Raw genomic sequence first — 15,673 nt, forward strand, 5'->3', positions numbered from 1 at the left:
AGGGGGCCTTAAGGAGGTGTAGACCCCCGCTCTGATTTCTCTCACAGGTCGTGGCCGAGCCCCACCTCACTGCTCCCTCCTCACTATTCGCAGGCTAATCGATGGAGCAAACATCACCATGGAGGATGAGCACATGTGGCTGATTCCTTTCTCGCCTGGCCTGGACCACGTGGTCACAATCCGCTTCGACAGAGCCGAAAGCATTGCTGGCCTGCGCTTCTGGAACTACAATAAATCTCCCGAGGACACCTATCGCGGGGTAAGCTGGGGAATAGCAGCCGCACTCAGTCCACTGTCAGGGAAACGGCGCCTTGATGAATGGCTGGTGTGGCTGCCGGAGAGGAGCATAAATCTTCCAGAACTTTCCAAATGGAGCTGGGGGGGTTACAGCCAGGGGGAGAGCGCACTGCTATTTGCTTCTCCTGCAACCAGCAAATGTGGGCTCGAGAGCCCAGGGCAGACTCGGGACACAGAAGCGCTTTGTTTCTTCTGGGGGTCGGGGGTCCTCAGCAGGCCCAGCCCCTAAACCATAATGGTGGATTGGGGCCCTGTTGTTCATTGAGCGCTTTGGGGGCCAGGCCCTGAGCTGTGGGCTCTGCACCCATTCATTCTCAGGGGACCCTCGCCTCAGCCTCTGGGAGGCAGGTGTTATTCCCCTGCTTTCAGGGTATTACAAACTGGGGTTCAGAACAGTGCGTTTACTCATCCCAAGGTCACACAGTGAGCCCCAGTGCACATCTGCTGGGCTCGGAGCCCATACTCCAGTTCTGTTCCGCTGCTGGGTGCGACAGAGCAGGGACCCCTGCTGCACTGCAGAAGGAGAGCACCACAAGTGCCCTTTGCATGGGCTCTCCTGTCCTCATGTGACTCTGGACTGTGATACACTCGTCCCCTCCCACCACAACACAGAAGTGATGGTAATAATGTCCCCTGAGATACAGTAGCAATGCCTTTGGGGCCCTAAAGTCACAAGGCCCTGGTCCGAATCCCCGCTCTGACCCCAACCAGCTGTGTGACCTTTGGCGAGTGGCCTGCTTTCACTGGGCTTCCGTTTCCCCATCTGTAAAGTGAGGAGGAAGAGGCTGATACCTCCCTTGGGAAGGTGGTCATCATCCTCTGCCACACGGACATTAACAAAGCCAGGCCTCGGCCTCGGGTCCCGGGAGCCCTGGGTGTGGCTCCCCACCATGCACGTGCCACAGAGTTTCTCCCATGGGCCCGGTAGAACTGGGGGGGTTTGCCAGCATGGAGTCGGCGGCCCCCAGGCGCGCCCCTTCTGGGGCGACAGCCCCTCGGACTGTACAGATCCTCCCAGGCTGCGCTGGCATCTCCCCGAGTGTGCTCTCAGGTCAGCACATTTAGAAAGGCAGATATATTGGCGTTAAGAAAACATTCTCTGGCTCACCTCGTGCCTCTGGGCCTGTACGTTCCCGTGAGCGAATCAGTCCTTCCAGCTAAGGCTTGTGACCTGGATTGGCTGCCTGGAAATATTGGACCCAGAGCCCCCGCTTCCCAGGCCTGGCCGCCATCTGCGTCGGCGTGGGTGACAAGTGGCCTCCGTGGGAGGAAGGAGGTGGGGAGACGGGCAGAGTCTGGGAGGGGGAGATCCCAGAGTGCCGGTGATGGAAACTATGCGCCCGGGAAGATGCCTCAGGTTCCTGTGTCCCCCAAGGCCTTCTGGGCGCCCTGGTGACAGCCCCTGGCGTGTAGTTAGAGCCAGGCCCTACGCGCTGGAGATGGGGCTTCAGATCCCTGCAGCGTGTCCTTGGGCAAATTGCTTAGCCTCTCTGAACTCCTAGTCTCTGTGGCTGTAAGATGGAGGTAATAATAGAAGCTCTGTCCAAGGGAATAAACAGAGGCGTGGGAAAGTCAGGGGCACTTCCTAGAGGAGGGGGTAGCCCTGGAGTGGGGCCTTCCCGGACCTCTGCCCTGTCTGCTGCCAGCTTTGGAACGGGTAGCTCCATGGCCCGCTGAAGAAGGATCTCCTCTTTCGAGGCGAGCCAGCAAAATCGCATGTGTCTCCGCTGATTGTTGTGGTCTGGTTCCATGTCCCTGGTCCAATCATATGACCAGGGCGTGACAGTTCTGTTTGTCCAGGTCCAGCCCTTGGGCCAGGGTCTGAATCCGCCTTGAGCAAGGCCAAGTGGGGAGATGTGGGACAGCCTTTGGGTCCCCATATCAAGCCATGCCTGAAGCCATTTACCCTACACTTTTCAGGCTTACATGCCCTGTGACCAGCTGCCATGAGGGGGCTCCTGAAATGCTGAAAGAATGAAGGGCCCCGAGGGCACATTAGTTAGCAGTGGGACCCAGGCAGGGCCCCTCTCTGAATGGAGGAGCTCCCCTGCATCTCCCGGAGGTGAAAATCTACCAGTTTGGTCAGCAGTTGGGCCCACGTTGCTCACCATGAAGATGCAGGGAATCCTGATTCCAAATGCGCAGTCAGAGAGAGAGCGCTGGCCCACTGCCCCTCTCTGCTCACCCACCACCCCCCTGCCCAAGGGGAGCAGATGAGCTACTCCAGACCCTGCCATTCAGACTTTGAGATTTACCGGTAGATCCTGGCCTCCAGCTGGTGAAATCTGCCCTAGACCAGGGGAACATGTTGACCCAGATCGAACCCATTCGGCAAGCTCTTGGTAAGTGCCCGTGACTCACCAGGCCCTGAGGCAGAGCTAGATGGCCTGGCCAGGGTCTCTGCCATGGAGGGAGACCCGGAGACCACCAAGGATGCTGCTAGAGAGTGCCTGCCCTAAAAGCACGAGCTCGGGGCTATGAGGAGGAAGATCAGGAAGGGGCTTACCACGTTGTACCACCTCAGGACTGTGGCCGGTCAGGTGGGGAGCAGGGGAGTGCTGGGCCAAGTCAGGTGGCAGCCCTGAAACTTGGGGGCCACCATGGCGGGGGCCGCACCTGCCTGGTCTCCTGCTATTCGCCCAGCACGCAGCACAGCACCTGGCACGGAGTGCAGATGGGGGGACCTGGCCAGGTGGTCCTGGTCTGAGAGAAGGGCCAGACAAAGCAATGTCTCAGGCCTGGGGGCTCCATGAGGGCTGCCCGTCACGCTCGGCCCGCTCGGGCATCAGCCCCTGTCAGCACACGCTGCTGACCTGCATGCTGGCTGGCCTCCTTTCTTCAGGCGCGTTTCTCCTTTTGTTTGCTAGGCCAAAATCGTCCACATCTCCCTGGACGGCCTGCGTGTCTCCCCTCCAGAGGGCTTCCTCATCCGGAAGGGGCCGGGCAACTGCCACTTTGATTTCGCTCAAGAAATTCTCTTTGTGGACTACCTCCAGGCTCGCCAGCTACCCCAGCCGGCCCGGAGGTGAGAGCGAGCAGCGGCGGGAGCATCCCCTCCCCGTCCCCGTCCCCGGGCTGCTGGCTTCATGCATCGCTCTGAAGTCGCTACCTAAAGGTTTTGAAATTATGATCAAACACATCGCTTTTCAACTTGGCGGTTTTCTAAAGCTCTGCCAAGCCTCTGCGGAAGACCGTAGGATGTGCCCACCTTGTCTGGGGATGTTTGGGTTCCCCACAGTCTGGAGTGCTTGAGCTTTTTTAATGCTTCATTGCACTTCCTGCTGGGAAAAGAGGCTCCAGCCTGCGTCCGTTCCAGAAATGCCCGCCGGCCAGTTTAGGGAAGGGCCTTCTCTCTCTCTTGGTCCCGAGTTCCTGGTTTAGGAAGATTCAGAGAGGAAATGAGAGCCTAATATTTCATGGGTGCGCTGGTGTTTCTTGGCCCCATCTCAGCTGCGTTAAGTTTATAACAATTTGTAAATACCACGTTCAGTTTACTCATCTAACCGCACCCCCCCCCCCCCGAACCTGTGTCCAAACGCCAGAGGCCAAGCTCACAAAACAAGATGAGTTTCCCTCCACTGTGGCTGGGATCACTTCTTGGGCCAGTCATTGAGAACAGCAACTTAATTATAACATTGCCCTTGAAATTGAAGAAAACCAGGCAAGGCCTGGAGGGTACTGGCCCGGGACCAGGGAGAGAGGCCCCAAGGGAGGAGTGTGCAGGGGGAGAGAACCCTTCCTCCCAAGTGCCGGATCTGTTCGGAGGCTTTGTATTCATCCTTCAGGGAGCCCTTCCACCCACCCTCTGAAGAAGGGGTTATTATGCCCATTTTACAGATGTGGGCATTGAGGCCCCCCACTATTGAAGCCACTTGCTCGGGATCACAAAGTCAAAGCCTGCAGGGTACGCCCCACCTTCCAGCTGCCTCTCCCTGCCCGCCTCCCATCCTGCCCCACACTACAGGGCCTTTGCTCTGTCTGCTCCTCTGCGGGGAAGTTTCAGCTCTGGTCTTTGTGTGGCCGCCTCCTTCTTAGCTCAGGCGCCAGCTCCCAGACCACCCCCTCGGGTAGCCTGCCCCAGCCCTGCGCTCCCTCCTGTCCGCTGCCCCAGCATGGGTCTCGCTCAGCTGTCAGCACAGTGTGGACTTGCCTTATTCATGGAAGGGCAGGAGGGCTGGGTGGTTAAGAGTGGACTCCAGAATCGGGCAACCTCAAGTCACATCCCAGTTCTGCCCCCTGCCAGCTATGTGGCCTTCAGCAAGTGACTTCACTTCTCTGTACTTGTGTCCTCACCCGCAAGCCAGGGCTATAAAAGTACCCACCTCCCGGGGTTGTTTTGGAGCAAGAAGAGTCCATATAGACAAGCCCGAGGTGCCCGAGTCCCCCGCGGTGGAATGGGACTCCGCAGTGGGCACACACTTCACTGGTCGGTCCCTGCTGCTAGGGAACCCCCCCACCCCGCCACCACCAGGGGAATAACTGACCAGCCATCAGGGGCATCACGATCTTCTGCTTCCTGGTGCTGTTTTGTGTCTTTTTAGGCTCGACTCGCAAAGCCTGGAGCGGGCGACCATGGACTATGAGGCGCCCCTGATGCCCTGCGGCTGTATCCTCCTCCCACCTGTCTGTGCATCCCGGGCCCTCGGGGGCCACGCCCGGTACCCCAGGAGAGGGCTTGGCCCTTGTAGCAGTGTTGGGATTCTGGGCAGGCCACGGCCGAGGAGCTGGGGCACCACACCGGGAAACCTAGGGGACGATGGGAGGCTTCCCCAGGGTGTCGGGCTCGCTGGGTGCCGCCGGGGCGGGGGGCAGTGACAGGGGTCCAGACCCCCCCTCCTGGCCGGCTGAAGTTTTGGGAGGCAGCGCGGGACTCCAGCTGGGAGGGGCCAGAGAAGCTGGAACTCCCCCTGGGGACTGAACTGGGGGCTGTCCTTGGGACCAGGCAGGGAGGAGGTGAACATAGAAGGAAGGATAGCCCCAATTTGCTGGATCCTTCCCTGGGCCTGGCACTGTCATAGTGCGTGGCATTATTAACTCAGGCCTCGCCACACGCCCGGTGCGGTGGTGCTGCGAGCATCCCCATTTCTCAGCTGAGAACACGGGGGCCCAGAGAGGCGAAGGAACTTGCCCTAGGCCACAGAGCTGGGAAGGGGCGGGGCAGGTGAGTGAACATGAGCAGCCTGGCTGGCCCAGTAGCCTGTTCTCCCGGACCGACTGCCCGTGGCTAAGCCACCTTTCCCGCCCTGCCCGCCCCTGGCATGCTGGGAGCTGGTGGGGGACGGGGCTGAGGACTGTGGGGCGCGGTCAGCAATGGTGGTTCACGCGGCCCCGGCCCATCCCTCCCGCTGCTCCAGAGCTCATGGATTCCCCTCCTTAGCTCTCTCCCCGACCCCCACGCCGACCCTGCACACTTGAAATGGACGGAGGAGGGAACGGGCACTTCGTTCTTGTCATTTTACAACGAGGGAAACTGAGGCAGGAGACAGTTGGAGTCCTGGTCATGTCACTCAGGCCACCGTGCAATGAGTTTGTGACGCATATGGCTCTTGTCCTGCCGGCCCCTGGGAAACGCACCCTCCCCTCCCGTCCTCCTATCTCCCGGGCTCAGAGGACAGTTTTTAACTCTTAAAATACACACATACGCAGTTGAACTTCAAAACAGTTTGATGCCACGTATATTTTGATGGGCTTCAGTCTCAGTGAGAGAACAAAAATGATTTTTTTTCCTCTCATTCATCTGTAGAAGCCCCCCAGAGTATATCCCTATTTTATCTTTGTCCTTGTTTTGCTTTGTTCTCAAAAAATTAAGCCTGTTTTTCCTTAATAACATCCCCTAGTCATTTTCCAGTTGCAGCTCCTGACCAGCTGGGGTGATCCCTATTATATTGGTCTCACGGGCCTGGAGCTGTATGATGAGCGGGGAGAAAAAATCCCTCTGTCGGAAAACAGTATCCTTTCGAGGCAGAAGGGGACTCCACCCCGACGGAAGGGAGCACGGGAGGGTTGGGGGAAGGAGAAGAAGTGTCCCTGTAGGAGCCCGACCCCGGGACTAAAAATGCCAGTGGGCTCTGCTTCGGGTCAGATGCTGACCCTTGGGGGGTGGGCAGAGCAGGGGGCAGCTCCCAGCCACCCCTGCCAAGGTATCCATAGCAGGAGTCCCACGAGACAGAGAGGCTGTGGCCCGGGCATTTGGGAGAGGGTACCAGCTGCCACCCCCCCCCCGGAGAACCACAAGTACTTTGGAGTTCTAAAGGCTCTGGCAAGGCCTGCAGGGAGCCGCCCGTGGCACTGTAATCAACCCAGTGTGTCCTGAATTTATTGACCGTGGACCCCTTTGTTCATGGAAAGCCCCCATCAGAATTCGCAAACTGCTAGCCCACTGAGTTTTTAAATATTTTAGCTTAGTCGCTAATATTTTTTAAAACATCAAGGGGTTTCACATGAAAACCCCAGTCTTCAGCTACTCTTGAGAAATTAGCAATAGTCATGCACAGTGATGGTGGCTGGACCTGAGTATCCACTGCTCTTTGCCCCAAACATGTGCTTACTGTCTTCTACCAGGCCCCCAAAACAAATTGCTAATATTTACTGAGAGCTCGCTCTGTGAGTGCTTGTCCGGTGGTACCTCATTTGCCCTCATAACCGTCTTGTGAAGTGAGTGCTGTTATCCCTATTTTACACGTGAGGAACTGAGACAGGTTAAGTAACTTGCCCAAGGTCACACAGCATGTGAGTGTAGAGCTGGGCGTTTGGCTCTAGAGACCATGCTCTGACCGCTGAGCTGTCAGGCATCTGTCCTTGATGTCACCTGCCTGACCCCTCTGGGCCCTTGCCCCATGATCCCTGCCCCACCACACAGTTCCACCAGAGCAGGTCCAACCCCAAAGCCTGCCTTGCACCCCCCTGGGGTCCTGGGTTCCAGTTGGATCCTTTTCTGCCTTCCCCTAGTGACACCATCCTCCTGGCCTGGCATAAATGATTCCTGGTGGTTTTGATGGTTATTAGTGATTCCTTGGAGGTATAAGGCTCATTCGATTTTACCGAGCCTGCTCACATCGATTCTGGGATGTGGAGGTTTTTACACCCATTTTACAGATGAGGAAGCAGGCCCCGAGATGTTCTGTGACTTGCCCCAGACCTCACAGGTGGGAAGGCAGAGCCAGAGCCGGAACTGGTTGGTCCAGATCCGCGATAATGTCCAGCCCTCGAGTAGCCATCGCTGGGTCAGGCTCCCCCAGTGCGTCCAGTCTCGGGCTGGTGCCCCCATGCCAAGGCGGTATCCAGCCATCCCTCAGCCCCTTCGCAACAGAAAACCTTCAAAGTTTGCCCTCCACTCCCCAGACTGCCAGCCTGGCCGCCTCCCCTATTCCTGACACTGGCCACTCCGCTCCCCCACCCCTACACCCCCGCCGGGCTCGGTGCTCATTTTCCCCAGAATGGCTAATTTGGCTGCCACTTTCCCGGCTGCCCCAAGCAGCAGACGGCCGTTCTGCCCACCAGCCCTGGCGTCACACCGTCAGCACGAGGAGGCTGGTGGCCAGGAGAGTGGCGCATGGCGCCGAGCACACTGCTTTGGGTTATGGCAGCTTAGAGGCTCCGCAGATATCGCCGCCTTCCCCGACAGCGTGAACTCCCTGGAGGGCGTGTGCGGGGACGTCCGGACCCCCGACAAGCTCATCGACCAAGTGAATGACACCAGCGACGGCAGGCACATGTGGCTGGCCCCCATCCTGCCCGGCCTGGTGGGTTCGCGGGGGGACTTTGTGTCCTTGGTCTCAGTGACACGTCTTTCTTCCAGGCCAAGTTGATCATCAACGAATCAAAATGCCCGCGGGCCGTCAGGAAGGCGCAGGTCTTCGCTGACACCTCCGACGGGCACTTTTCAGGGGGGTAGTTCTTTCCCTTTGCACTTGGGGTGGTTATTGCAAGGGGCCCTGGAGAGAGAAGGTCCCACGTGGGACTCTGGAGCCCCTTTGCTGCAGGCGTCCGTCGGTCCCCGCGGGCAGCCCAGCCCCCTGGCCACATCCCCTGTGCCTCCTCCCCCGTCGAGGTCACCGGGCACTGGACCCCAACCCGGCCTTCTCTCTGTCCCCAAATCCACCTGTCAGCTCTCAACTGACTCAGTTTCGCAGATCTCAGACCCTCCCACTGGTCCTCCTTGTCACTTGGGGACCTAGGGGTGGGCCTTCGTTCCCCCGGGCCTGGCCGATGTTGGTCGAGATAGAGAGGAGACAGGCCGGGTGGAGACAGGTGGTTCTAGCCCCGCGCCAGCCAGACGCCTAGGTAGAGGAGTGCAGCAGCCCTAGGGCATGCGTGTGACCGCCGAAGTGTCCCCGCTCCCTCTGCGTGACTGGGCAGGAGGACAGGGAGGTGTATTTTCCTCTCAAAACACAGGAGCAGCATCAGCTCTGTGGGAGGTTTTCCTCAGTGTCCTCCCCGCCTCGAGCCCCGAGTGTCCATCAGCTCCCCTGAGCGCCAGCCCCACCCCCGCAAAGGAGAAACACCGAGGTCTCTCAGCCCCGAGACCGGGGCACCACCTGTCCGCTGCCATCTTGAGCTTGGCTAGCAGGTGTTCATCTTTCAGTGACTTTTGGTGTGAGGCAGTTTCTGTAGCTGTTACTCTCCCAGCTGGACTCAAACATTTGTATCTGCCTGAGCCCCGTGGGCAGCTGAGCTTGAGGACCTTTACCATTTCCACCATGCAGCCGGAAGGCTGGCCCTCCCCCTGCAGCACCCCACCCCTGCAACCCCCCGACATCCTCCGAGGCCTTCGGGGGAGGGCCAGGGGCTGAGACCCGGAGCCTATGGCCCACACTGAATGCTCATTGCTCTGTTCTGTCTTGCAAGGGGCCCCTAATATGGGATAGTCTTTGTTGGGGCGGCAGGGGGGGTGGGAAGCCGCCAGGTCTGACCTTACTGGCTCATTCTACCAATGATCTGGACAACACCCTCCCCGCTCCCCCTGCGGCCATTCAGAGACACAGGCTGGAAATTACCCAGCAGCGCCTTGCCTTCGGGGCCTGTCTGCTATGCTTCTCATTTAGGACCGGAGAAAGGACAGATCGGGGTCAAAGCCGTGCTGCCCGCCCAGGGTGGGGGGACAGTGCTCCTTGACTCTGCAGCTGGGGCCTGCCGCTTCGGCCTGGGGAAGCCCCTGTGCTGGGTGTCTGGCCGGACCCTGGGGAGAGGGAAGGGCGCACCCGGTTCTCTGCGGGTATTTAAATGAGGGCCACGCCAGGCCCCAGAAAACGGGCCCTCCCAGAGCCAGTCAGCGGTTTGTTGCAAACGCAGCCGCACGTGACCGGACTCAAGATGGGCTGCCGGGAGATGGAAGGCAGCGGGGACCCCACGCGCCGTGGCCCCCCAGCTGCCCAGGCGCCGCCTCCAGCGCCCACCGGGCTCGCCCCCGCCCGCGCCCACACCCCCTGCCCCACCCGGCGCCTGCTTCCAAACATGCCTGTTTTCATGAGTTCCCGTCTCTGACAGGTGAACCGGGTTTATGTGATTTTCGATCTGCCCACCACCGTGTCAATGATCAAACTGTGGAATTACGCAAAAACGCCCCATCGAGGGGTGAAAGAGTTTGGCGTGAGTACTTACTTATCAGCTGGGTTTTTTGAGATAATTATGCTCGTTGGTAATTAGGCTGCTGACAATTATCGTTTGTCGCCGTTTGATTTACTTCTCTCTCTTGCCACCTTAGACACAAATGCCTGGTCCTCAGAGGCAGGGAAATTCGCTAACCACCGTGAATCCAAAACCTGCCCCCAGTGATTTGAATCCTCCCCCTGAAAACCAAAAAGTGGCTCTTCTTTCATCTTTTCTTTTCCAATCATGTTGGTCTAGGGAGTTCTTCCCTCGGGGAGGAGACTCTGAGGCGGGGAGAGGAGGTGCCTTCCCCAGTGGTCACGAGGGCCTGAGACCTAACACAGGCCGGACTAGCCCGTGGGGCTCCGAGCAGTAACTCGTGTTGCCCGAGGCCACAGGGGGGAAGGAGGGGGGACCCTCGGCCCCACGGTGCAGCCCCTCTGTGTCCGCCAGCTCCTGGTGGACGACTTGCTTGTGTACAACGGGATCCTGGCCATGGTGGGCCACCTGGTGGGGGGCATCCTGCCCACATGCGAGCCCACGGTGCCCTACCACACCATCCTCTTCACCGAGGACACGGACATCTGCCGCCAGGAGCGACACACCACCATCAGGTACTCCCGGCCCCCCACCTCCCCCGCTGGCCCTATGGGGGACAGATGGCAGGGGTCCAACCCACTGTCTTCTGTCCCCCCCCCCCCCAGCAATCAGGTGGAAGATCAGGACGTCCAGATGATGAATGAAAACCAAATCATCACCAACTCGAAAAGGAAGCAGAGCACGGTTGACCCAGGTCAGTTTGGCTGCTCTGCCCAGAGTGTCACCAGCAGGATTCCAGGCTGCATAGATGAGCTGGCAGGGGGGTCCCACACCCACGCCCAGCCCTGCCTGCCCCTTGGAGCCCCTTCTCTCCCCGGGAGCCTGCGGGGGGCTGAGGCGGGGCAGAACCCCGGGAGTAGTGTGCAGCCCCCTTCCCGCAGTCACCTGCAGCTCCGTGTGGCTTCCTGGGGGCCGGGCTTGGGTGCAGACGGAAGGGGTTGCCCTGTGCCGTGGGAAACCAGTGGAGGATGCCCGGGGCGAGGGCTTCCCAGAGGAGGTGGTGTTTGAGCTGCACCCTGAGACATACAGGGAGTTGGCCGGGCAGAGGGAACAGCGTGGCAGAGCCTGCTGCAGGGGGGGCAGGTCAGCGTGCCCGGGTGCCAAGTTTGGGGACTGCAGGGGAGCTGCGGGCGGTGGCCTGGGCCGGGGACCCGGACAGTTTGCACATCCCTCCCACCAACCCCGGGTGTGGGGCGGCCCTCAGGGACTGATGCTGGGTAACGCCCTCCTCTCTGGCCTCTCCCTTGACAGCCTTACGCCCCAAAACGTGCATAAGCGAGAAGGAGACCGCACGACGGTGGCGGTGCTGACCGCGGAGGAGGGGGCCCTGGTCCTCCAGCCAATGGTGCCCGTGTTGCCCGCCCCCGGTCCTCAGCCTTGGCAGCCCGGACTCCGGGCGCTGAAAGAGGGGAGCGAGAGGGGACTCATGTGGCCTGGCCTCCCTCTGGCCCTGGCTCTGGGGCGCCCTCCCGGGACCCACGTCTGTGCGCGCAAACCTGCCAGGACGGTGAGGTGGCCGGGGGGGCCCCCCCTCCCCTCCCTGCAGAGCGTGGCTGCCCAGGGCTCAGCCACCAACCACCACATGAGGGGGGGGGGCACCAGGGGAGGCCCGAGAGGAGGTGCCAACAACCCCCATCCCCGCCACACCGCTGCCTCATCTGGGGGCTGGCGGAGCCAGCTGAGAGGGTGGCGTTGTTCCCTGGTCCCCAGATGTCTAGCCAGGGCTGCTCCCGCCCCACACACCCTCGGGGATGTGGGTGTCTCACGGAGGAAAGGAAGGGAGCCGTGCCCACCCGCCACATTGCCAGGCACCCCTAGGACAGCGGTAGACAGCTTCACACCCCAGACGGCCAGCAGGGCCCGTCCAGATGCCCTCTGGACGCGGGGCAGGCTGAGGACCAGGCCACAACCCCACCCCCCCTTCCACTTGAACTTTGCCTGGAGGTGGGCGGCCCTCCCTTTGGTCTGAGTCCGGGCTCCTCCTGCTTGCTCCTCCCTCCTCCACTCACAGGTGCCCTTGGAGGGAGGCAGCGAGGGGCTCGTTGCCCAGCACCCCCCCTTCCAGCAGCTTCCCCTCGAGTTGGAAATGTGCCTTGCACCCCCAGCCGAGTGAAGCTCAGAACGTATCTATTTCCATCAACGTAACAAGCTCGGATCAGGGACCTAATTGGTTTCCCAGTGGTGGGTAATTTCTCGTTCCAAATATTAATCCGTTGTTTTCCTGGCACCCAGCCCGGCCCCGCCGCAGCACTGTACTCCAAGTAGGTTCCTATGCAACCGAGAGCCCCAGCAAATACTTTATGAGCTTTGCAGCTTCGGCCGAGCAGCTATGCAAATGCACTTTTCATTTGGAGCGTGCGGCCGATGTGAAGATAAGGAATTGTTTCTCCCGGAGAAGATCCATCATTTCTGTAGCTTCCAGGGCCCCCGGCTCCCGTGCTCACCTCCCAGATGTGGCGAGCGCCTCCGAGGCCTCTGGGCTCCCAGGAGAGCTGAGGCCCGGGGGAGCCGGGGGCTGATCAAGCCAGCTCTTAGGGACCAAAGCCGGTGCCACCACCACATTAAAGGCAGCCCAGCTCTCCCCACGCAAGGCTGGGGCACAGGTCAGACCACCGCACACACTCGCTCCCAGAACCTCCACTGCTGCTGCTAAGAATTGTATGCGCCATGTAATTTAGGAGGGGAAGAGCTGTACGGGCATTAACTGTAAAATAAATGTCTATTTTTTTTTCTCTTGCAAAATCAATAAAAGATGTTATTAAGAATATGGTCTGACGTGCTGGATGTGGGGTCAGGCAGAGGGAGCTGCCTCCCAGAATGGAGTCAGAGTTTGCTGGAGCCTGGTGGAATGACGCAGGGCGAGTCCCCTCTCTGAGCTTCCCTTTCCCCACCTGCAAATGGGGGCATGATCGTGGGCAGAGGATAGAAGCCCATACATATATAGTGGTTATTTTGTGTCTGGAACCACCTCATTGAATCCACGTTACAACCCTATGGGGTCAGCACTATTACAATCCTCCCTTCACAGATGAGAGAATTGAGGCACAGAGAGGTTGAATAACTTGCCCAAGACACACAGCTTCGGAAGCCATTAGTGCACAAATCCCAGGATAACCACGGGAGAGCTGAGGCGGGGTGAAATCCTGGGGTTTCCCTTAGGCTTAACGTGGATTCTAGAAGCCAAGCCCCAGATGCCCGATTCCTGGTCTGTCTCCTGTGGTTCCCCACTCCCCAGCTTCCTTCAGAGGTGAGCATTGGTGTCTGGATGAAGCGGCCCTTGAGTGGGAAGAGGGTTCACTTGGCGGGGGGCTGGTCCTGGGGTACAGCTCAGGTGCCAGCAATTACCCTGGGGCTACGCAGGACGGCCCCTTGGAAACCCCACCTCCTTCCTCTGTCCCAGGCCGAGCGGAGAGTCGCTCTGGCCCCCTGGTATTGCAGAGCCTCCCCGACCTCCCTCTGCAGTAGCATCTCTGGGCCAGCCTTGGAGACGCTGGAGGGCGGGCAAGGCCGTTCAGTGTTCCTTCTATGGGGCAGGAGGCCGGGCACTGCATCGGGGGACCTGGTCAGCAGCGCAGCCCACGCCCCTTCTGGGGGACCGCTATAACTCAGCGACAGTGGTGCAGAGATGCCAGACCTTCAGGGATTTTAAGAGAAGCCAGAAATCCAGGTGTTTTATCTATTTTTTAGTGTGAAATCGCACTTGTCAATGTTGGCTCTAACTTAACCAAGCAAACACCAAGTGAGCCAAACTGGTGACCAGTCCCGCGTAGGCCCCCCCCCGCTTCACCCCAGATCCCACCCCGCCTCAGCATGAACCCCAGCGCCCCCTCCCTTCCTGGTCCCCCTGAAGGCTGCAGTCCCCAGCCTGTGGCTTCCCCGAACGCCCAGAGCTGGTTCTTCCCTGGGAAGTCAGAGGAGGGCGGGGATGGATCCTGGGCCCTCAGACCGCCTAGGGCACAAAGGCAGGGGTCTGTCTGGTGACCTTTGCATGTTGGAGGTGGCAGTCCCCACCCTCAGCCGCGGTGGGAGGACAGACACCTTGCCCTGGGCGTCCTGCTTCCCATCCCTCGCATCGGCACTGGGCTGTGGGGTCGGGGGCTGGCTGGCACCTGGCGTGGGGTTCCACTCCGGGCCACAGCTGACGAGGGGCCTAAGGAAGAGCCGGCCTCTGGCCTCTGGCCCCCGGGGGACCCACCTCCTCTGTCCAGCCAGTGGGAAGGACCTGCCTCTGCGTATTTGTTCGTTGGTCCCCAGACAGTCCTGCACGGGCACCACGACCGCAGAGGCCTCCGGGGCTCGCCCGGAGCCTGCCACGGCGGTCTCTGCACTCTTGACGGGGCGGCTGCCCCCGCCCGGGCCTGTTTGCTGCCACGTCCTCACCCCCCCCCCACCCCGCCTCAAGTCCCCACCGGAGGCTCCCGGTCCCACCCAGCCGGCGAGTGGAACAGCAGAGCCCACTCCAATCTGGCTGGCTGCGCGGGTCCGGACAGCCCCCTGCTTCCCTGCAAGAACAGGCAGCTCTGGTCCCCTTTACTCATGGCCGCCGGGGCCCCCAAGGCCCCTCTGTCTGGGGCCCCGCCTGCGTCCCTCACCTGCATCACCTGCATGGCCTGCCGGCGTTGGAGCGTGCACAGCTGTGTGCACAGGTGCGTGCACAAGTGTGCACAAGTGTGCACAGCTGCCAGGGCCGTGGGGCCTGGGGGGGGGAGGGGCCGAGCCCCTGGCGACAGATAGGGCCCCAGGTGTGCGGTGTCCTTGGGGCTAAGTTGGGGCTCCAAGGCTGCCCAGCTCCCGACCACGGGCTCCTCCCCGGAGCACCCCGGCCCCGCCTTCCACCGGCCCCTCCTGACCCTTGGGATGACCCCCCAGCCTCCTCCGGTTGGGCCACGAGGGGAACCGACCTCAGAGCAGAGGTGGGGTCTCAGCCCCTGCAGGCCGCTCGCCTCGCTCCGCAGCCCAGCCTGCACCCCCCAGGCCGCCCACACTCACCCTGGCCGTTCCTGGGGGGATCAGACCGGGGGGGGGCACGGAGGGGTGCTTGGGGCAGGGGCTCGCCAGCCTGGCTTCATGTGGTAGAACTTCTCCCACATGGAAGTCCCCTGACCACTTGTCTCAGGGCGCCCCCCAACCCCTGCATCCCGGCCTGTCCTGGCGGCGGCCCGGCCACCAGCTTCCCCGTAAGGCAGAGGCTCGGCCGGTGTCAGTCCAGGACGAAATGTGGCCCCCAAAGCAATTACCGGGGTGTCGCGGACTGGGCTGTGCTGGGGACAGAGCAGAGGTCCTGCACCAGGATCTCCTGTGTGTCCACTCAGTAAATCCCCACGCAGAGGAGACTGGTTTTCCCTCATGACTGATGGTCCCCGGCTGGGCTGAGTTTGTCCTCAGTCCCGTCCACCCGTGCGGTGGTGCGATCTGTTCACTGGCCACAGCCCTGGAGAAAGGGTGAGTGGCGCTAAACTCCAGCACCCCCCCAAGCCGTGTGCCCCAGGCCGCGGCTCCTATGGTTTGAGGTCAGGCACTTTTCTAATTCATCCGCTCAGATGACACTTCTCCTGATTCCTGCTGTGGCCCCGAGTGGCCCAAAGTGTCCCCGTCTGCACAGCATCAAAGCCCAGACAGGAGCCTCAGAGAACAGCTAGCCAAGCCCCGGTGTGCCTTGTCCCCTCACCCGTCCCCAAGCCGCACTGGG

The 15,673-nt window shown here is 60.6% G+C and overlaps 1 protein-coding gene across 3 annotated transcripts in view; it reads left to right on the forward strand.

The window, feature by feature from the left end:
* The window catches only part of KATNIP (katanin interacting protein), a 188,084-nt gene extending 175,358 nt beyond the window's left edge, over window positions 1–12,726 (forward strand). For all 3 annotated transcript variants that reach the window (XM_027609862.2, XM_027609860.2, XM_027609861.2), the window contains 9 exons: window positions 94–259; window positions 3,165–3,322; window positions 4,839–4,903; window positions 6,135–6,245; window positions 7,900–8,039; window positions 9,784–9,885; window positions 10,339–10,499; window positions 10,590–10,678; window positions 11,236–12,726. In XM_027609862.2, the coding sequence (XP_027465663.2) occupies window positions 94–259; window positions 3,165–3,322; window positions 4,839–4,903; window positions 6,135–6,245; window positions 7,900–8,039; window positions 9,784–9,885; window positions 10,339–10,499; window positions 10,590–10,678; window positions 11,236–11,294 (1,051 nt within the window). In that variant the 3' untranslated portion in view covers window positions 11,295–12,726. The remainder of the gene's footprint in view (window positions 1–93; window positions 260–3,164; window positions 3,323–4,838; window positions 4,904–6,134; window positions 6,246–7,899; window positions 8,040–9,783; window positions 9,886–10,338; window positions 10,500–10,589; window positions 10,679–11,235) is intronic.
* Window positions 12,727–15,673: the final 2,947 nt, after the last annotated feature.

The sequence above is a fragment of the Zalophus californianus genome, chromosome 10, assembly GCF_009762305.2.
Source record: "Zalophus californianus isolate mZalCal1 chromosome 10, mZalCal1.pri.v2, whole genome shotgun sequence".
Taxonomy (NCBI): Eukaryota; Metazoa; Chordata; class Mammalia; order Carnivora; family Otariidae; genus Zalophus; species Zalophus californianus.